The sequence below is a fragment of the Rhinolophus sinicus genome, chromosome 4, assembly GCF_057876585.1.
Source record: "Rhinolophus sinicus isolate RSI-liver-muscle chromosome 4, RSI-T2T, whole genome shotgun sequence".
Taxonomy (NCBI): domain Eukaryota; kingdom Metazoa; phylum Chordata; class Mammalia; order Chiroptera; family Rhinolophidae; genus Rhinolophus; species Rhinolophus sinicus.
The window spans coordinates 48,729,883-48,752,122 of NC_142504.1; the positions used below are offsets into that span (position 1 = coordinate 48,729,883).

Consider the following 22,240-nt stretch of genomic DNA (forward strand, 5'->3'; position numbering starts at 1 on the left):
TTCCTTTTAGTATAATGAAAACGTTCAGGAATTAGATAATAGCAATGTTTTTACAACATTATAAACATGCTAAACGCCACCGAGTCGTAATGGTTTTTGAAAGGTGACTTATGTGAATTTTATTTCAATGATGTGATGAGCCAGGATGAGAACCCAGGTAGACTAGCTTCCAAAGCGCAGCTGCACAGCTGTGCTGTAGAGCCCGCAAGGAGGAGGTGCTCAGTCCGCCTGGGGAAACGGAATGGTCTGAGAAGGCATCTGGGCTTGGTTATGAGGGTTACCCTGACAGGTGAGGAAAAGCTCACTCCAAACAGGAAACGGCACGAGCAAAGCTACAAAGAACCCTACCACATGGACCATTCCAAGTTGTTTTGGTGACTGGCAGGAGTGTAGTAGGTACTGGCAGAAAATGGAGCAGAGATATTGGCAGGAGCTGTTCCTAGAGCATCTTATACGCCACACACACAGTCCTGCTTTTTACATAGGGTAGAAATAGAACCAACTACACAGCCAAAACTAAAGTAAGAGATTCAGCAGGTGAACGCAATTTAAAGGCAAGTTTTAAAAATCTAATGTCACACTGCGGAGAAAATATTAAACTTCATGGAGCTATTTATAAGGCTCGTCAATTTTCCACAATTCACTCTGTGTCTGTACGCCCACATAGCACCCCTCCGGAACTTTGCCAATTATCACTTCTCTCACTTGCAAACCCTAAAATTTTCACCTCAAGCCATCAGTCATCCCTTAGTTCTGTAACAAACTTTAACAGCAGCAAGCAACAGTAAAGTTTACTTCCAAGGCTTTGTTCCATTACAAAGTGTTATAAAGCTCCACAAACACTAGCAAAACAGACTGAAACTACTATATTCTTGTCTTGCTGTCTGTGAGATTTCCTACAAATTACATGAACATGAAATCTGAACTAGTTCTCCATGTTAATGTGCAAAAATCAACATACAGGGCCTTAAATGTATCAAGGACACACACAAATATACCTTAGCTTTGTTTTGTCAAAGTGACCTTGAATCAATATTCCAGAGTACACCTTCTTCATCCTTATTATTGTTAGCCATGTATTGAGTTGTTGGTTTCTGGTCACTTAGAACAACATTTTAAGCATGAAATAATGCCTGAAGATTGAGACATTAGGAATAATAATAACTATATTTGTAATAAATAGCAAGAGCAATAATAACAGCTAACATTTAATACCAATTACAATGTGTTAGGCACTCTTCTATTTGCTTTATATATAACTCTCTTAATACTCCCATGTCCCTGTAAGATAAACACTATCACTATCCCCATTTTACAGATAGGAAAACTGAGGTACAGAAAGACTAAGGAACTTGCCACGGTTCATAGAGCTAGTTAGAGCAAGGTTAGAGGGGGAATCTGAACCCATAGGGCATATGTATAGAGTCTGGGCCCTCAACCACTATACTCTATGTGTGTCTGATTTAGAATATCCACAAGTTTTTCCATAATAAAAAAGCTTAAACACTCATTTATATTAATATTTATGGAAGCAATAACACAATCCCAAAAATTCAGTCCTATTCAGACTTCATGTTTATAACCTTGCTGTCCCCTCCTCCTAAAAATAATTGCCTCTTCTCAGTCAACCTTAAAACAATCATTTATTACACCTATACACTGTGCTAAGTGGTTGGGGAGATAAAAAGTCATTAACTTACATTAAGTGTCTAGAGAAAATGAAATTACTCTGCTATATCTGACTACATTTTATGGGGTAAGTTAGTTACCGGACCAATACTGGGTAATTTGGACATTCTAAGAAAGTCTCTGGATGCACCTCTTATATTTAATTTTTGCCTTCATGTCAAAGGCCATTTGTACTGATTGGCAGACTTACTAAATCGCTCTCTCAGGGTTTTGATGCCTAAAATGTCCTAGACATAATTCTGATGTATAAGCTAGTGTTAAGAATCACTGGTTTTACACTTGGCCCCTGTACTCCCTATACAACTAAAATGACAATATTACAAATGCACAATTCATTTCCAGGGACAATTAGCCAATCATGTCAAACAATATTCTATTTATTGACTTCAATAGGGAATGTGAGATAGTCATAATCCAGCAATTCCACTTCTTCCAAACGTAGGCTATAAAAAACATTCCCATGTGTCCTGGGAGAATCACACAAAGGTGCACATCACAGCGTTGTACGCAACCAAAAATAATGGATAACAACCCGATTGTTAAATCAACTACGGTACATTCATAATACACAGCATTTGAAAAGAACGAGGTAGTTCTACATGTTCTGAACAATCTTTACAACTAAGAGAAAACTCCAGTTTGCATAATACACACAAATATACTATTTGTGTTATATATTTTTTCATAGATACATGCGTATACGTACATACATACATAAATCAAAAATAAAGCTGTAAAAGGATATATTCCAAAATGACTGGAAAACGGTCTTCTTCTGGAGATGGGATGTGGAATGAAGAATGGGGATTTTACCTTTATCTAAACTTGAATTTTTGTATAGGTATTGTGTAATTAAAAATAATTTTCTTAAAGTGTTGCCAAAGGACACTCCACTTAAAATAAATTCCTTTTTTGGTTACGTAGCTTTCAAATGGACACTCTGAGAAAAGACTGCCATCACACCATTATAAATAGCCTCCAAAATGCCAATTTTCACTTTCAAATAAAATTCACAGTTTAATCAAGGTCAAAGCAATGTTCTGTTGGAATTCTGAGAGTGTGATACTGAAGAGAAAAAAAAAAAGAACAGCTAAATTCTCCTGACGCTGTTCTATCATAAGAAAGGGAGTTTCATGGAGGTTGTACAAATGGCATTTAAAACTAAATTCCGTCTGTCCCTTCTAATTCCATCATGAGCAGGCTCTTAAAACAAAATTGCTTAAATAAATTGGTGAACTTAAAAAACAAACTATTTAAAAATATAGGTATTAATTTAGCAGCCCCATAATGATCAAGTCTTAACTAATGGATGGAGTATGCTTATGAAAGAGGCGGCTGCTGTAGAAAACACAGAATCCCATAGAGTTTAAGATGAAAACTACATTTTGTAAGTAGAGCCATATGAATATTAGGGGTCTTTTGTTGGATCATGCAGATTAGAAAGGCATGTTCTCAAGACACTTGGAGTCAAATGCCAGGGCAATTACATAGCAAGAAACATTTCCACCAACACACACACACACACACACACACACACACACACACACACAACAATAAAGAAGTAAGCAATGGCTCAAGAACTCAGAGCTTTCAGAAATTCTAATACTGCTTCAAAAAAAAAAAACTTTCATATCATTATCTATTTTAATAACAAACTGTTTCCTCAATTTATACTGAAATATACTAGCCAATATATTTTAACTCATCTGAAGTACCCAATTTCTCTTTTTCTAAATAAAGCCTGTCTGAAATTTGGAGGGAGACTACAAGAAAGTGGTGGGGTAGGGGGAGGAAAAGGGATGTTAATTTGTACTGATTATCATTCTATTTCTGGTGTTAAAGAATATGTATTCAGGTGCCCATTTTATTACTCTTTAAACTTACATTCGTTATTTCACGTATTATATGCATGAAAGATTTCATCATTTTAAGATGTTTTAAACCAAAAGAATAACTAAAAGAGATGCCACGGCAAAAGTGGAACACTATGCTAAAATGATTGCCTAGTTACCTCCCAGTTTTTCCAGCGCTCTCACAGCATACAGCATGGTCACTTTCTTATTTCCTAATCTTCTCAACTCTGAAATACAGGTAAACCTCAGCTACCAGGGTTTCAAGGAATGAGTGATTCGGGATAGCTATGTTCACAATAGTTGAGAGATTACCTATTTAACTTATTTAAGCCATTCTGAAAGAAAACAATCGTATTTGATTAAAAAGTAACCTAAGCATATAGCGTCTCGGCTGCCTCAAACAAAGCGTTTCATTACAGGCGCTACTCTGATAGTCTGAGAGCCTCTGAATGGTAGGTAGCTCAAGGTCTGTTTCTGGACTAACGCGTTGCTCCAGACTAGGAGAGTGCTTTTTGCTTGCTTTTCTGTTTTGTCCCTTAGCTAACCACGTGTACTGTATGTGTGCACTTCTAACTGGCTCGTTCTAACCTGCTGAAAAAACAAACTATAAGTAGGTAGTTTCCCACACTGCACATAAATCTTTCCTTAAACTATCTCTAACACGTGAATGTTTATGAGTCCTACATCAGGGCTCATAGAGTTCTAGCGCCTCTCTCTTTTGAGGGTCCCATTGCCACAGTACTTTCATCAGCTTCATTCTTTCCCAAGTGATGAGCTTTATAACTGCAGCTTGCTCATGGAATATAAATGGACGCCAAGCTCTTCTATATTATAGTGGCAACAATAACCCTTGCATTTGTGTTATGACGACAATGATAACTCTTGAATTTGGCAAGGGTTACATACCTTTACTTTCATAAAAACATTATGAGGTAGATACAAATATCATCTCATTTTATAAATGAGTAAAGGACGGGAAAGCCTAAAGGTTCAGGTAACATTTCTGACGTCACCCAGAAATTAAGTGGAAGACACAGAACTTGGCCCCAGATCTAAAGGCAATGCTGATATTATCGACAATGAGACAACGACCCTACTACGTAGACTAACCTACCTCTCAGCAGTTTCAGAAATCCAAATCCCTGAGGCAGGGATTGCATTGTTCCAGTTCACCTTTTCTAGCCAGGCTACCCCCTTCCCCAGAGGCTGGACCACCGGGGACTGGCACTGGGGCCAGGTGCACAGCTAACCCAACCCCTCAGGTGATGTGCCACACAACAGAGCCACATCCCAAAGGGCTGCCAGCGGGCACTTCCGGTCTACACCCCACCCCTGTGCTCCTAGTTCCTGACAGCTGGAGGAGTCAGCAGAGTGCCTGAAAGAAATCAGGCACAATCCCCAAAGTCCAAACAATGGGAACAGAAAGGAAAAATTCCAATTTGGGCAAGAGTTTTTCATCAAGCCCCATGGAACCCACTGCAAATTTCTGTTCCAGTTCTACTCATTATTCAAATTTTTCCATTCAAAATGTTAATTACCTACTATGTACCAGCACTGAATTTGGGGCAGTGTGATTCAACTGAAAAAATCCTACCAAAAGTTCCTGTAGTCTTCTCATCAGAGGTTCTGGTGAAGAGAAATTCATAGAGAAATACTTCTTCCTCTGAAGGCTCCTATCTCTTGTCAAGTTTGAAACAAGGGAAAAGCTATGTCAAGATCTTTTGTCATTTTTTAAATCCATTTTTTCCTACAGCTGGTGACTATAATCTTCTCTAATATTGTCTTTTAGCAAATACTACTTTTCTTTTAAAGAAAGTTTGTGCTGTTAATAATCTGAAATAATCCTCCCTAACTGTGGACCTGCACTGTCCAATACAGTACCACTAACCACGTTTCCGTAGCTACTGCACACAAGACATGGCTATTCCAAACTGAGATGTGGCTAGTACGAAAATACAGATTATATCTTGATACGATACTATTTTGATATATTGAGTTAAATATATTATTATATTATTACATTTATAGAATACTACTCAGGGGCGGCCGGTTGGCTCAATGGTTAGAATGTAGTGCTCATAACACCAAAGTTGCCGGTTCGATTCCCACATGGGCCAGTGAGCTGTGCCCTCTACAACTAAACTGAAAACAACGACTTGACTTGGAGCTGATGAGTCCTGGAAAAACACACTGCTCCACAATATTCCCAAAAAAAAAAAAAAAAAAAAAATTAAAAAAAAAAAAAAGAATACTATTCAGCTGATAAAAAAAAAGACATTCTGATTCATGCTGCAACATGGATGAACCTTGAAAACACAGTAAGCAAAATAAGCCAAACACAAAAGAATAAGTATTGTATAATTCTACTTACATGAAGTACCTAAAATAAGCAAGTTAATAGGAAGCAGAACAGAGGTTACTAGAGGCTGAGAAGGGAAAACGGGGAGTTAGGGTTCAGGTTCCGCAGTGAAGGAGCCTCACGCAGGTAGTAAGAGACTGCAAAACATTACCTCAAATCTCAGTATAGATAAATAAACACTACTAGCAAACCAGCTCCCGGTTTGTTTTTTTTAAGTACCTCTAATGAACAATACCCAATTTAACCCCCAAGGAGAAAAGTCAAGTAAATTGGTTTGCTACCATCAAGCTTAAAAGACGAATCTTATTTTTTCCTACTAAAGAATGACCTGAAGATGACAAGAATACTGTGAAACCTCAACAGCCATTTCCACAAACCATTCCACAGGTGCTTTTTTAACAAGCATCTTCAAAATACTGACAAACACAATCAGCTTTGTGCTGAGAGCACTTCTCTATATAACAGACACAATTTTAAAAAGACACAGAAGTAACATAGTACACAGACAGCAAACAGGTTGATGTTCTTTTGATTTACAGCATTCAGTGCTCTGAATCTGCCAAGGTTTCCAAATCTCAATTTATAACCATATTCCCTGGCTTCTAACTTGAGATACACGTTTAGTTTTGTCTCATTTCTTAAGGCAATGAAACAATTTTGCACCTCTGAACATAAAAGAGGTTATGCTGTAACAAATTATTTTCAATTAGTTTAAGAGTCTTTAGAAGAGGGATTCCAAATGTATCAAGCATATTTACTAAAAATCAAATATGCAATAAAGCATAAGAGAGGGATTACAGGGAAATGAGGGGGAAAATATGACGTAAATCCACTCACTTTACAAGAACTAAAAAAAATCTAGTCTCAGGAAGTCAAAGGACAAATAGTAGACATTCACAGACATTCTCACATTTAAATATTTCAGGAAGGCTCATCAGACTATTCCGACTCAGAATGACAACACTAGCAGCTCACACTGATGCTGAGCTCACTGTGTGCTGCCACCTGTTGTGGAGGCTTTCCATTTATGAGCTCACTGAATCTAAGACGCTCCAGGAAGTCAGTATTGTAATTATCAGCCCTTGTTTTTTGATTAGGAAACAGGCACAGAGAAGTTAAATAATTGCACCCCAGGTCACACAGCTTGGAAATGGTAAAGCTGGAGGACGAACCAGGCAACCTGGCTTCTCATAATATTTATAGTGGGTTCACAGTAACATTCAAGGTGAATGTTCAAGTGTCATAAACTAATTTTAAAACGACAGAGATGAAGGATACATGGTGAACACGCACTGTACAATACTCTGGGGAATCTTCAGTAACAATAACTCAGGGGTGTGATACAACTGTCAAAATGAAAGACACTAACTTTATTTTAGAAAAAAATAATAAACGGACTGTTAGAAATAGCAAACCAATTGCTAATCACAGATCTTTAGTTTTACGGAGTTGAATAACATACTGACATAATGAAGTTTTGTAAACCTGTGCTCCAGAAACCACAGAGTACACAACTGCTGGAAATGTTTGCCACATTTTCCTTTGTCATAAACTGTACAGAATGTCTTATTCAACTTTTACAAATTTTTCAAAACACACTGGCTTTCCCTGATGTAGGGACCATCTCATCCTACAGCCTCCAGCCAGCAGCCGTTGGCTGTGCATTTTAGAAAACACTGAGGGCATGGAGGTCCGAGCTACAATCACCTGAAAGGCCTTCAGAAGTGATCACATTCTGGCAAACTGCTTCCCCAAACCGGCAAAGTTTTAACAGTCAACAAAGCCTTCACTAAATCCATCTATATCAGTTACTTTTGTTTTGTTTTCATTTTTAATTAAAGTATAATCTACATACCGTGTTTCCCCAAAAATAAGACCTAGCCGGACAATCCGCTCTAATGTGTTTTTTGGAGCAAAAGTTAATATAAGACCCGGTCTTATTTTAATATAAGACCGGGTCTTATCTAACGTAAGACCAGGTCTTATATTAATTTTTGCTCCAAAAGACGCATTAGAGCGGATTGTCCAGCTGGGTCTTATTTTCAGGGAAACAGGATACTATAAAATTCACCCTTTAGTGTTCAGTTCTGTCAGGAGTCTGTGAGAAACAAACACCGCCAAACAAGATACAGAAGAGTTCCGAGGCCCAAAACAACCCCCCCAGGCCACTCTACAACTAGCCCTTGTCCCACCCCAGCTCCTGATGTCTTCTGTCCCTGTAACCTTACCTCTTCTTTTTCAAATGCAATTGTACAGTCTGTGTGCTTTCGAGTCTGATTTCTTTCACTTAGCATAATACGTTTTAGATTCATATCAGTTCATTTATTTCTATTGTTGAGTATGGATGCATCACAGGTTATCCATTCACCAGTTGAGAGAAATGTAAATGGTTCCCATTTTTGGCAATGGTTAAATTAAAAAGCTGCTATGAAAGTAAAGTTTTGTATGAGTGTAAGTTTTCATTTCACTTGGGTAAAGCCCAGGAGCGTGTCAGATGGTACAATGTGTGATGGGTCCAGCGGTTCCTGGTTTCTATTTATTCTAAAAAGTGTACAGAGGTACCGCATGATTTAATTTACATTTCCCTAATGAGTGATAAAATGGACCATCTTTTTTGTGCTTCTTTGTCATCTATACAACTTCTTTAGTGAAATTAGTTATTTTACCTGTTTTTAATCGATGTTTTTTCTTGTTACTGAGTTTGTAGAGTTCTTTATATATTCTGGATAAAAGTCCTTTATCAAATAACGTGATTTGCAAATGTTTACCAGTTTGTGGCTTCTCTTTTTGTTACCTTAAGAGTGTCTTTCATAGAAGACTTTGATGGAAGTTCAATTTATCTTCTTTTTAATCAATCATGCTTTTGGTATCTTATTTAAGAAATCTTTGCCTAACTCAAGTCACAGAGACTTTCTCCTACTTTTTCTTCTAGTAGTTTGTAGTTTTCCATTTAAGTCTATAATCCATTTTGAGTTAATTTTTGGAGATTGTGCAAGGTACCCTAACATTTTCCTCTATTATACCCCTAACTTTGAAGAAAACCTCACTTATCGTACCTGCCCCACACCCCAAAACACACAACCACAGTTTCTACCTTGAGGGAGTAGTCCCAGCTTGCAAGAGTTACACATTCTTAGAGCTAAAGGAGACCTCAGAAGTCATCTCATCCTATCACTTTATGTTCGCAAAGATTCATCTTTCCTTCTCTCCCACACTGGCCACAAGCCCTTGATGGCAGGTCCTCGTCTCTCCTAACAACTAAAGCACGATGCCGCTGCTACAGCAGGTGCATGATAAAAGTCGCTATAAAGATTACCAAATTAACAGGTACTTGTCAGTGCTCATTCTTCCCTACAGCATCCTACACAGTACACCCTTCTCCTCTGGCTCTTATTCCTTCCTCCAAAACCTAAATGTCAAGTATCTTCACTCAACATTATCTCCATAACGCTAAAAATTTCAAGGAAAATGCGAGATATTGCAAGACGCACTGGACTTAGAATAATTAAGACCTGGGTTCAACCCCAAACCCTTGTTAGTTTTGTAAACTTCGGGAAAGATGCTGAAACTTGATAAATCCTGTTTTCTGACCTTTAAAATCTGAGATTTGGCGTTATGGTATTCTATAATTTTTTTTCTACTTAACTAAATCTTAATGTTTCTTTCTGATATTACCCTTTATCTTCTCATTTTTTAAGGACCACCCAAAAAATCAGAACCTGAAAGAACACTGAAACTATTTCTAGTACATTTTGATTACCTTAAAGAGGAACTTTTTAAACTTTTAAAGAGGAACTTTACAAAATTATAAATATTAACCTTTTGGTATGTTATACCATGGCCAGGAGAGATATCATGGTCCCTTCATCCTACAAGAAGCATAACCTATTTTAATACAATGCCTTCCAGGAATGTGAGTCACCAAAATGGCTTAGCTTAATAGAATCATAAATTTTAGAGTATGACAGGATGGATGGACTGGATGTCCACCATGCAGTCCTTCATATAAATATTTCTTTCCACAGAGCTTTTAAGAGTTTGTGTGTGGTACAGGGATTATTGTGAGACTTGCTGATAAAAACTTGGAGCAGTTATGAAACACTTGCCTACCAACTAGCAGTGATGGACTGGACTGACCACAGGAAACTCCTGGCTTAGACCAGCCCCCTTTCCCACAAGATCTGACAATTCCTGGAGCTCCTCAGAGTACAGTTTGTTCGCTCTAGAGTTATAAAAGGGATACCTAGCCTACAACAAGGAGACATTCTGAAACTATCCACCAGTGTATCAGAAGAGTGTACTGGGAGAATCCTCTACGTTTGTGAAGAGCTGGAGGTGGTAAGATTTGAGTTGACTATCTACCGTGTTCCCCAAAAATAAGACCTAGCTGGACAATCAGCTCTAATGTATCTTTTGGAGCAAAAATTAATATAAGATCCGGTATTATATATATTATATTATATTATATTATATTATATTACATTACATTACATTACATTACATTACATTACATTACATTACACCCAGTCTTATAGTAAAATAAGACCAGGTCTTACATTAATTTTTGCTCCAAAAGATGCAATAGAGCTGACTGTCCATCTAGGTCTTATTTTCGGGGAAACATGGTATGTGGTCTGTGTGCTCATCATAGCAATAAGGAACCACAGTGCACCATCTCCTAAGCCGAGATGGTCAGGTAACAGACTTGCAATAAACACATGCTAGTTCTGCCACACAATCTCATCCAATCTTCTCACCTGTAATAAAAGCATTCTGATTATTATTTGGCGACCCACTCCTCTCTGACACTCACACTTCTGATGAAGCTGCCACCAAGGGCATCTAAGCCGGTGCCCACATCACATTCCCCAGGGAATAAATTCAGTAGCAGCTGAGCTGAGTTACTCCAATCCAAGTAAATCTTAGAACATAACACAAATATTCATATGGGTCTAAAATATTTCCAAAATAAAATTTATCACTTCTTCAAGTCATAAGCACATGATACCATCACAAACACAATACAATATTTAACAGAGAAATTCTATGCTTCAACTTAATTTAAATGTACAAATTAACTTAAAAGACAAAATAGAACACAAATTAATAGTAAACTTTTAAGTGTGACGTATAGCTACGTATCTTACATCATGAGTAGGACAGACTAACGTGTCGACACATACACAAATGTGACTATAAAATATAATTTTCGGGCCGGCCCGGTGGCTCAGGCGGTTGGAGCTCTGTGCTCCTAACTCCGAAGGCTGCTGGTTCGATTCCCACATGGGCCAGTGTGTTCTCAACCACAAGGTTGCCAGTTCAATTCCTCAAGTCCCGCAAGGGATGGTGGGCAGCGCCCCCTGCAACTAAGATTGAACACGGCACCTTGAGCTGAGCTGCCTCCCGGATGGCTCAGTTGGTTGGAGCGCGTCCTCTCAACAACAAGGTTGCAGGTTCGACTCCCATAATGGATGGTGGGCTGCGCCCCCTGCAACTAGAAATGGCAACTGGACCTAGAACTGAGCTGCGCCCTCCACAACTAAGACTGAAAGGACAACAACTTGAAGCTGAACGGCACCCTCCACAACTAAGATTGAAAGGACAACTTGACTTGGAAAAAAGTCCTGGAAGTACACACTGTTCCCCAATGAAGTCCTGTCCTGTTCCTCTTCCCCAATAAAATCTTTAAAAAAAAAAAAAAAGAAAAAATACATATTAATTTTCAAGAATGATTTATGGAAACAAAGAAACAGGCACAAGAGGAATGTGTTCTAACTTTTTCATGTAAAACATTACTATAAGAAATTTCACATTACTGTAAGAAAAGTAAAGAAATTATGGATGATTCCTTCACGACAGCATTATGTACTGAAAATATCCTCAAATTTAGAGTCAGAAAATTGGGATTTGAATTTTGATTGATCCCAAAATAAGGAATCTGATACCTCAAATTAAGTATGTCTCATTTTCCATAAGTCTGTCTCCTCATCTATAAAGTGCTGTAGAAGTAATAATTTGATTCATCCAATTTAATGATTATGCAGGAAAATCATAACAGAAGAAAAGTTGGCAGGAGTGGGAGGGGGTCAGGGGTGGCAAATAAATATATGGAAAGTTGGTCAAGATTGTTTCCAACATTTTCACTAAGTATCAAAGAGCAGATAGAACCAGCTTTCTGTTTTGGATCTTTCATGAATAGCTAAAAAAGTAACATTCTGAGAAAATTATTAGAGCTAATGATAAAAGTTTTCATTATGACCTGAGAACATGAAATGTGCGATGGAAAACTTTGCTGCATCCAAACCCAAGAAAACATGCATATCAAACTCACAAGTGAGGACAAAGTTAACTTGTTTATTTGATCTCAATGGCACTGCTCGCGCAGGAGCGTCCCACAGAGACCAAGAGTCAATTGGACCCATTGTTCAAGTTGGCTGCATGTAACAAGGAGTTAACTGTGGCTCACAAACTGGTTTCATCATCCTGAAAACGTTCTGGCTCATAGACCATGAGTCAAAAACAATAAACCAAAAGCTCTAACAACCTAGACAGCCCATCCAGGTTATTCACCAGACTTTGGCACTCGGTGACTTTTGGCCAATGCCAAAAATTGATTCTAACATCAAAGGATAAAAATTTACAAGCAGTGAATGTATTCAAACCCTAAAGGTGTTAACAAGACCTTGAGCTACAATGGCAGCATTGTTGGAGTTAAGTACACACCATTTGAAAGCCAGATTCATTTCAGCCTCAGACTGGCCGGTGTTATTTATTTATAAGGAAGTCTTACTCAGACCATAAAAACTGCGGAGAAGTGCCACCTTCAATTCTTTCGGAACAAGGCAGATATGACATGTGTGTATGCATACTAAAGTAAATAGGAATGTCTTGCCCAAAGACTTGAGACTGAGTTGTGTCTTAACCCTTCATTTCTCATTAAGTAATATCCTAATGCTTACAAGATCAATGGTAAGAAAAACTGAAAAACTAATGGTAAGACAAATCGAAAAACCAAAATATTTGGTCTATCCTTTCATTTTAGCATTGTGACTATAGGAATCCAGAGACTAATGATACATAATAATTGCTGGGACCCAGTAAGCTGAGTCCAGGGGAGTCCTGAGGTGCCCATGATATATAGAGCAATCCACCCTGGGCACCTCAGGATTCCCCTGGACTCAGCTTACTGGGTCCCAGCAATTATTAGTAATTGCTACTATATCCTGCCTACAGATCCCCAAAGACCACAGACACCTGTTTGCCGAAAGAAAAACTAAAAGCTTTCCTAGACTAGAAATAAATCGGAAAGTATATATTTTTAAAACCAAACTACTACCACATAGCTAAAGAAAATCCCTGACCTAATTAAAAAATATATAAAATATCACTCCAGTCTAGACTCTAAAAGTGTCTAGACTGTGGCAATAAATAACTGTTGCACAAAATGCTTTAGGTCAAGTGCCTAAAGCATATTCTCTGGGATTCTAAAGCCTTGGATGGGGAAAATAACAAAAATCCTGCTATCTGTTATTCTATCACAGCAGTATACAAAAGACAATAAAAAGAAATTAACATTTAGTTTATTCTGGAATAATAACTTTAAGAAACAAAAAGTTTCTTCCAGATAAATTATGCTCTCCTCATCATTCTTTTGTTATTTTAACTCTTTTGTATAATTTGGGGGAGAGTCAGTGCTGAATTACCCAAAAAGATGACACACATTGTAGATTTTAAAAAAAACCTCACCTACCCTCTTAAGTTCAGGGACTGGGACCTGCAAATCAAACTGATATACAACAGATTAACAAAAGAAAAATATTTATTTACACATACGACACTCATACACACAGGAAAATTCAGTGATGAGTAACTCAAAAGGATGGGTAGAATGTGGTGCTTATATACCATACAAAAGGTAAAGTATGGAGAAGAGGCTAAATAAACAAAGGAAAGGGGCTTGGGGCTTCTGTGGGTATGGGGTTGGGAGGATTTGTGAGGTGACTAGGATATGTATAGTAGTAAATAAGGGTTGTTTGGTAAGATATTTAATGCAGAGAAGAGTCACTCTCCTCTTCCAGGTATGGGAAAGGGAAAAACTTTTACACATGGAAATTTATGTCCTGCTTTTAGACAGAAAGTAAGAGGGCAGAGAGCAAATTACCTTCAGCTCAAAACAGTATTTTTGCCAAAGTGGCATATTTTGGGGTAGCATACTCTGCTCCCTTTCAACATGTTCATGGAGCCAACAAAACAGGGGTACCAAAAATAAGAAGAATGCTTTTTCCTTTAAGATTGACATTTTATGTATTTTTTAAATCCATGGGTAACAATAAGAATTCTTCTAGAAGTCTTTTATTTAGTTTGCATTTCAGTATTGTCATTTTTCATTTTGCAGAGCAAGAGGCTTTTAAAGAACTGAATCAGGCTGTGACAGGTCATCTATCTCTATACTCTTACTTCGTGCCTTTAAATATATTGACTAAAATACATCATAAATAATTTCAGAACATTAATAACTATGAAATTACGGCAAATGGTACATAATGTATAACCATTTCTGATATCGCTAGAACTAAACTGTTTAAGTAGAAACTTTTAAACTTAAGAGACTACACCACATCTTCTGCTCGACTCTTTTAAACGAGGCACGCAATGTTCTTTTAAAATCTCACGAAAGAAAGAGGAGAGGCGTTTTCTACCCTTAAAGTACCAGGATATTACTCTGCCTGAACAAAGAAGAAAACAGTCATATAGAAAGACATATTTGGCTAACTGCCCCTTCCCTCCAGTTGGCAAGATGCCACCTTCAGCTGGAAAACCATTTAACCAAGACACTTGATTACAAATGTCTTTATCCGCAATCCATTTTAATGTTGGATACATCCCTAACTTAAGTTGAGAATAACTTTTTTTTAAGAATAACTTTTAAGAATAAAAGGAGGAACAAATAGCATAAACCTCAGAACTAAAACACTATCACAGGAGCATTTATGTAAAAGAAAACAATACCAAGAAAGGGGAGATAGGGCTACAGTACTGAAAAAAGAAATGTTTGAACACAAACTTACAACTTGATTATGGAAATACAAACTCACATTTATGGCCAGGTGTCAAATTACCACGCACCCTAGTTCTCAAAAGGAGATACAATCTTTTTCCTCTTATTTTGCAACTCTGCTTAGTGGAGAAAGAGACTTGAGTGTCAGGCATGTGCAACTGAACGTGGCCTGCAAACACCAAGGTCTCGGCTCAAAAGGAGGTTTTAGTGGAAGGGTCAGATTTTACAACGGAAACGGGATAATAACTACCTTGGAGGAAGACTTAAATTAATTATGACTTCCCCAATAAGGGGTGTGTGTGTGTGTGTGTGTGTGTGTGTGTGTGTGTGTGTGTGTGTGTGTGTGGTGTGTGTGTGTGTGTGTGTTCAATTAAAGAAATTAATTTTAGTGCTATCTTAGTAGTCTTACTACTGAAAAATTTAGTACAAATGCCGTTCCATCTGCCGTGTTTGGATACAAAGAGGCTTTTCTTCATGTAATAAGAAAGCCTTATTGTTAAAAAAGAATTCCGTGATCCTTCAAAAAGGATCAACAAATAGTAAGCCAAAAAAGGGCACATAGAATCGAACAACTTCCAATGTATAATAATTAAGTGGTTTACTCCAGAACTCAGTCCGTTGGGTTGGTGACCAACGAGTCCCACAAACGAGGACAAGCAGGTGAGAAAAGCCTCCTGTTCCCACCCGCACCCACGCCCTGCCGTCCATTCAGCAATTGACATAAGCTTATTTACTCTCTCCTGTTGTTTCCAAATATTATTTAAATCTTACTTTTTATATTCTACTTTTATACAGGAAAAAAATACTTGAGAAAAAGTAACAGAAATATACCTCAGCAGTGCCTTGCTGAAGTCGCTAATAAATATAAACATGATGTAAATACAGAATCCAGATGAATTTATATTGAAAAGTGCTGGTATGACAAGTAAGGATGTGGGTAGGTTTTGTTCTTATTTCTACATTCTGATTTCCTACATTTGACTATAAATATACATTTTATAACCAGAATGTATACTTTATCTTTTATAATCATAAAAATGTAATAATGAAGTGAGATGTACCATGGAGAATAAGCATATGGGCTCTGGCTGACTGCCTGGACTCAAATTAAAGCTCCTAAAACGCAAATCACTTACTATCCCTAACCACCAGTTACAAAAACAGAATATAATAAGAATACCTAGCTCATAAGATTGCAGTGAGGATGACACCAGACAGGACATGCAGAAGTGCTTTGCAAAGCACCTGCCCAAGTTGCAGGCCTTGACAAATACAAGCAGCAGCTACACTACTGTAAGTGCAGGCGTATCCCCGACGTGCCAAAATACATCCCACAGTTACACGTCTGGGGTTAGAGCTTCTGTTGCTCCAACTGGAGGTCATAACAATTTATGATACTGTTTTCATAGAAAATTAATTCTGCACCACAAGGAATAAAAACATACACTAGAAACAAATCCTATTCTCCTTTTGCCAATAGCCAAATGTGACACTGACTGAGGTGGCACGTGAACATTTCCTTAGCTCTCCTGCTCTCATTTCACCTCCCAAGCGTTCATAGGACCCTGTCTTCAGAGAGTTCTAGAAAACCCAGGCTGACGGTTCCAATGTGTAAACATGCTCAGTTTATACTGAAACTACTGTATACTACAACTTCTATTTAGGGCAACCGACGGGGCAGGGGGTTACCTTAAAGAATGGTGGACATGTATTGACTTTCATTTAATTGTACTAACTTTTATCTTCATTCTGAAGACCACCTAAAAAGCTATAATGCAAAATTCTTACTGTGATTTGAAGCCAAACAGTATTCTGTTTTTGAAGCTTTCTAACTTCCAATAATTACACATAAGGTAACAGAAATTTCACTCTGAAGAATTCTTATTTGTGAATCTCTCCGTTAATAAAGAGTAATAGCAACATCAGAAGCACTGTGCACTAAGTACTAATTAATACCAGACACTGTTGTAAACATTACGTTGAAGAATTTATTTGCTGTAGGCAACAATCCTTGGAGGTAAGTACTTTTACAAATCCCAGGTACCGCTGAACAAACTAAAGCAAAGAGAGGGGAAGTGGTGAATCTCAGGACTGAAATCCAGACAGTATCTTGTGCTTTTTCACCACAAGGCTGGTCTCAGGTTGGTGGCCAACAGAAACACTTCCTACTGGCAGGATCACTTCTCCTGTAGTACCTAAGGCACCTGACGTCGATATTTTGAGCGTATCAGAGGGCAGAAAGGGGTAATCATGAGTTTCTACTTATTCAACCAGAAGATTCTATTCCCAGAGAACCATCAGCGTATCTGACCATTTCTTCAGTCTGCACAGTAGTTAAGAAGATACTGCCAGCCATAGTATTCCCAGCAGTCACTCGCTTTTACCTGAAAAGGAGTTTCATAATTAACCTAAGTATTATACTTAGATGACTTGTAACACCATCATACAAGAACAGGTAAAATGTCTCTCTCCCTAATCACTCATTCTCATTGGAGCCTCACCATTTCTGCCCCTAGTTCTCACACTTCTCTAATCCTCAGTACACACTGCTGCAGAGTCAAGTTTCAAAAACAAAAAACTGATTCCATTACCACCCTGAAGAAAGCCCTCAATGTCTACAAAGTATGTTGCATTGGGGTTTTGTGATCAGTCCCCTGTGAAAATGTAACATGAATTTATGGACCATGGCCATAAATGAGTCCACAAATTTTGCATATGGTCATACCAAGAACACAATTGATTTTACTGCCTTAAAACCCCAAACATAAGTAACAAAATTCCATTTTAATTTCATAAAGGAATTAAAGACTTCTCTAGGCAGTCCATAAAGGTTTGCTGATGGTAAGAAGTTTATCTTAACAAACCATGCGTCAATATACAGATTACATGTCAAAAACTTTAAACAGTGATTTACGAACTTCAGAATGATAAACTTTCCCATAACTAAACATTTCATTTTATTTGAGCCTATGTCATCAGGACAGTCACTCTGCTAACATATTTGGATATTCAACTTATGGGCCCTTTGTGTAGATGCCAGTTGTATATGTATGTAGGAAAGTTTAAGGCTCTGTCCTCCATCAGCCTCATAGGAAAACAGAACTGCAGAAACATGCCAGAAACCAAGCTCAGACCGCTCCTACCTTCAACCGAAAAGACAAAGTGGAGACAGACAGATCCGGTTGTAAGCATGCAGTATACCCTTCCTCTAGACGGGGAATCCAATCCCAAGTGTCTCAAGGGGATAGCAGGTAACATGAGCAAAGCAGGCCTCTGGTAAGAGGAGAAGGGTGGGACTCTGGCAAACCATCAGCCACAGCCAGGTCCAGGGAACAGCCACTGCGCAAGAATGCAGGTGCAGGGTGGCCAGCCTCACTTTTCCAGATATGGAAAGAGGGGTTCTTACAGGAAATGCCCCAAGGTGCCAAGCACCATGAGGCTCATGAGCACACGCGCAGGCGTGATCCAGCCCACATCTACCAGTGCGCACCTCATGACAGTACAAACCTTAATTATTCATTTCACAGACAGGCATTGGTGCCAGCCCTGCACACACACGCTGCTAGGCTTGGGGACAAAATGAAGAAGCCAGTGTGTCCTCATCCAGTGCAAGAGAAGAGCACACAGACAGAATGCCATGAACGCTGCAGTCAGCGCAGTGAGAGCCAGGCAGAGGCGGGAAGGATGCAGTCGGCAGAGGGAGCAGTAATTCAGGCACATCTTCCCCTGGGGCGGGCGGGGGTGGGGGCCTCTGGGATGAGTCCTAGTAGGACAGGCAGGAAAAGGCAAGAGGCCGGGCGCAGCTGAGAGAACAGTAATGCCAAGTGTGAGCACGCTGGGGTGCCGAAGCTGGAAGGTGCCCTCGGGGGACAAGAGGAGGGGGCACCACAGCAGCTGGAGCAACTGAAATTCAGGGAAGAGAAATGGACTGAAACAAATGCAGGCAGCAGATAAAACCATGAGAATGGATCATATTATCTATCAGTATGGCAAAAGCGGCACATCTGACAAATACAGTCAGAATTTTAGTAATATTGTAGTAAAATGTCTCTTTCCTAAGTAATACATGTTAAATGTAAAAAAAGTAGAAAGTCATAAAAAAGAAAATTTTATATCACCCATAATCCTACACTAACTGCTATGCACTTCCTTTCCATCCTAGAAATATCCAATGACATTCTCCTCCACAAACTTCATTCTACTTATTTTTCCCTTGATCCTAATTTTTATCCACTTAAGACTTTTCTATTTTGGCACATCTATCATAAGCCTCCTCAAACCTTAAGTGAAATGAACTGGAACGTAAAATCTAAGTTTTGTTGCAGTTTAAAAAGCCAAACCCACCTTTCTACAAACACAATATTTATGTCAACTGCTTCAGCCTTTCCACATAGCACAGGCCAGAAAGAGGTGCCCTCTATTCGTTTCCATCAGAGACCCATGCTCTAGGAAGGGCTTGGCCCTGCCCAGCGTATGACCCAACGTAACTGCTTTAGTTGACTATAAGCTGCAATAAAAGTAAACAGCTATTTTATGCATCAAAGGACATTACCAAGAAAATAAAAAGACAATCTATAGAATGGGAAAAATATTTACAAATCATATGTCTGATATAGGTCTACTATCCAGAATATATAAAGAACTCTTACAACTCAACAAAAAGACAAATAACCCAATTAAAAGATGAGCAAGGGCCTTGAAAAGACCTTTCTCCAAAGAAGATATAAAAATAGCCACCAAGAACATGAAATGATTAACATTATTAGTCATTAGGAGAATACAAATAAAAAACACAAGACACTCCTTCATACCCAGTAGGCTGGTTATCATCAAAAATATAAAAAATAAGTGTTGTAAAACGTGTGGAAAAACTAGAATGCTTGTTTCAGTGGGAATGTAAAATGGCTTAGTCACTGTGAAAAAGTCTGGCAGTCACTCAAAATGTCAAACAGAATTGCCCCATGACCCGGAAATTCCACCCCTGGGTATATAACCAAAAGAACTGAAAGCAGGTACTCAAACAAATTCTTGTACATGATTGCTCATAGCAGCACCACTTACAATAGCCAAAAAGTAGAAACAACCCAAATGACGCATCAGTGAATGTACAAACGAACTGTGGTATGTCTGTGCAATGGAACATATTCAGCCATAAAGCAATGAATTCTGACACATGCTACAGCATGGAACTTCAGGACATAGGCTAAGTGAAACAAGCCAAGCACAAAAAAACAAACACTGTAAGATTCTACCTATATCTGGTACCTGGAGTAGTCCAGCTCAGAGAGACAGGAAGTGGAATGGTGGTTGCCAGAGTCTGGGGAGAGAGGGGAATGGGGAGTTGTTTAATGGGCAGAGTTTCACATTTGCAAGATGAAGAGTTCTGGAAATCGGATGCAGAATGTGAATGTACTTAACCACATACTTAAAAACAGTTAAGATGGTTCATTCTAGGCCAGTACAGTGCATGCAATATACGGTTGCTGAATCAAAGCACAAGTGAACTTTAGGGCAAAAGAATTCTAAATTTGTAACCGTGCCTGTTCTCTTCAAAATCTGACTTATTCTCACTTTCCTTTAGAAGTACAGGTAAACGGCCATATTAAAGTCATCACTATGAAGATTATGCAGCACCACACAAAATGCTTAACATATTGTTAAGTGAAAAAAAGAAAATCCACAATTACAGGCTATGTTTACTACTTGCAAATATTATATGAGTATATGCATATGGACAAGTGGAAGGTAAAACAGAAAATGAAAACAATTTGCTCTATTGGGTGATGGACTTACTGGCTTCTGTGAATGTGTTACGTTTATACAATAACTATTGCTTTCAAATGCAAAAAAATGGTTAAGATGATAAATTTTGTTATGTGTATTTTGCCAAAAAAAGTTTTTTTTTAATTTTTAAAAGAATGAAGTACTGATACATGCTACAAAGGGGATGAACTTAAAAACATTACCCCACGTGAAAGCCAGACGCAAAACGTAAAATTTTCTACGAAATTCCCAAAATAAATAAATCCAGAAAGAGAGAAAGCAGATTGGTGGACCCCAGAAGTTGCGGGGGGAGAATGGGGAGCAACCGCTAACTATAATATATTAATATATAGGTTTCTTTAGAGGGTGATGAAAATGTTCTTGAATTAAATAACAGACATGGTGGCACATACTAAAAATCACTGAATTCTATACTTTTAAGGGGTGAGTTTTATGGTATGTAAAATACACCTTAATTTAAAAGAAAAATTTTAAGAAGCTGCTCTTTTGGAGCTACTGTGCCATATAAAAATAACACAACCAAAACTACTAGTCCAATGATATTTTCCCACTTTTGTATTTACCTGCAGATACCAGTTTTCTTGTGTACATTAATACAATTTTCTTCACTTCTCTTTCCCTTCTATAGAGGAAGCAGCACTAGGTGGTGGGTGTGTTCTGAGAAGCTCCTGGCTCTGCCTGAAACGACTAAGGACCACACCCACACTTGTCTTTGCCAGACCCTGGACCCCACCCTCACTGACCACACGGCTGCTATCTCTTGTCTCTCCTACCCCCCCAGACTCACCTCACTCATGCTCCCCATCTCCACTCTGCTCTGCTCCTCTGCTGTCACTTTTCCTTTCCTATTCAGCCGGTTACGCCGATGTCCCAGCCAGGGCCAGTGCCACCCGCTTGTGCCCTAACTGCTGGATGGCCTTGTACTCAGGAGTTGCTTTGTAACTGACAAGTTTATAAGCTCTAATGCTAGAAGAAGGGGTAAAAAAAAAGAAAAGAAATGGGAAAAAATGCTCTGAAGACAAGGAAGAGGTAGAGAAAGAAGAAACTGTTTCAAGTTACAATAAAAACAGAATCAAAAGCCCAAAAAAGATTAGGGGACACTGTTCAGTTAGCCAAACCAGACGAAAAGGACGCTAACTGACGAAGGAATATTAAAAGGCAGCTAAAGGATGTGAGAGTCACGAAGCTCAGAAAAGTAATGAGAAACAGAAAGGGGGGGGGGTGAAAAATGGCCTAGGGAGAGGCAAACCTCAAGCAAGTGGTCCTCAGGGTCAGAACAAATCCCTCCGGGCCCATACCCCTGCGTCTGGTCACAAAGACAAGGCGCAGAGGCGGAATACCACTCAAGACATGCAGGAAGCATGAAGAGAACCTCACAGTGGGTAGAGAAGCACACTCTGTATCGTAGAGGCTCTAATCCCTGACAGTGTGCCCTATTTTGCCGTGTATGATCCGCATTTTATTGCCCAAATTTGTGAGGGAAAATAAGAATTTCGC

The 22,240-nt window shown here is 38.6% G+C and overlaps 1 protein-coding gene across 11 annotated transcripts in view; it reads right to left on the reverse strand.

Annotated features, from left to right (window-relative positions):
• SRPK2 (SRSF protein kinase 2) overlaps positions 1-22,240 on the reverse strand; it is a 218,980-nt gene that overhangs the window by 136,813 nt on the left and 59,927 nt on the right. The window contains exon 3 of one of the 11 annotated variants that reach the window (XM_074340609.2): positions 20,225-20,276. The exons of the other annotated variants lie outside the window; for them this stretch is intronic. Coding sequence (XP_074196710.1) covers positions 20,225-20,276 — 52 coding nt within the window. The remainder of the gene's footprint in view (positions 1-20,224; positions 20,277-22,240) is intronic. 11 annotated transcript variants of the gene reach the window in all.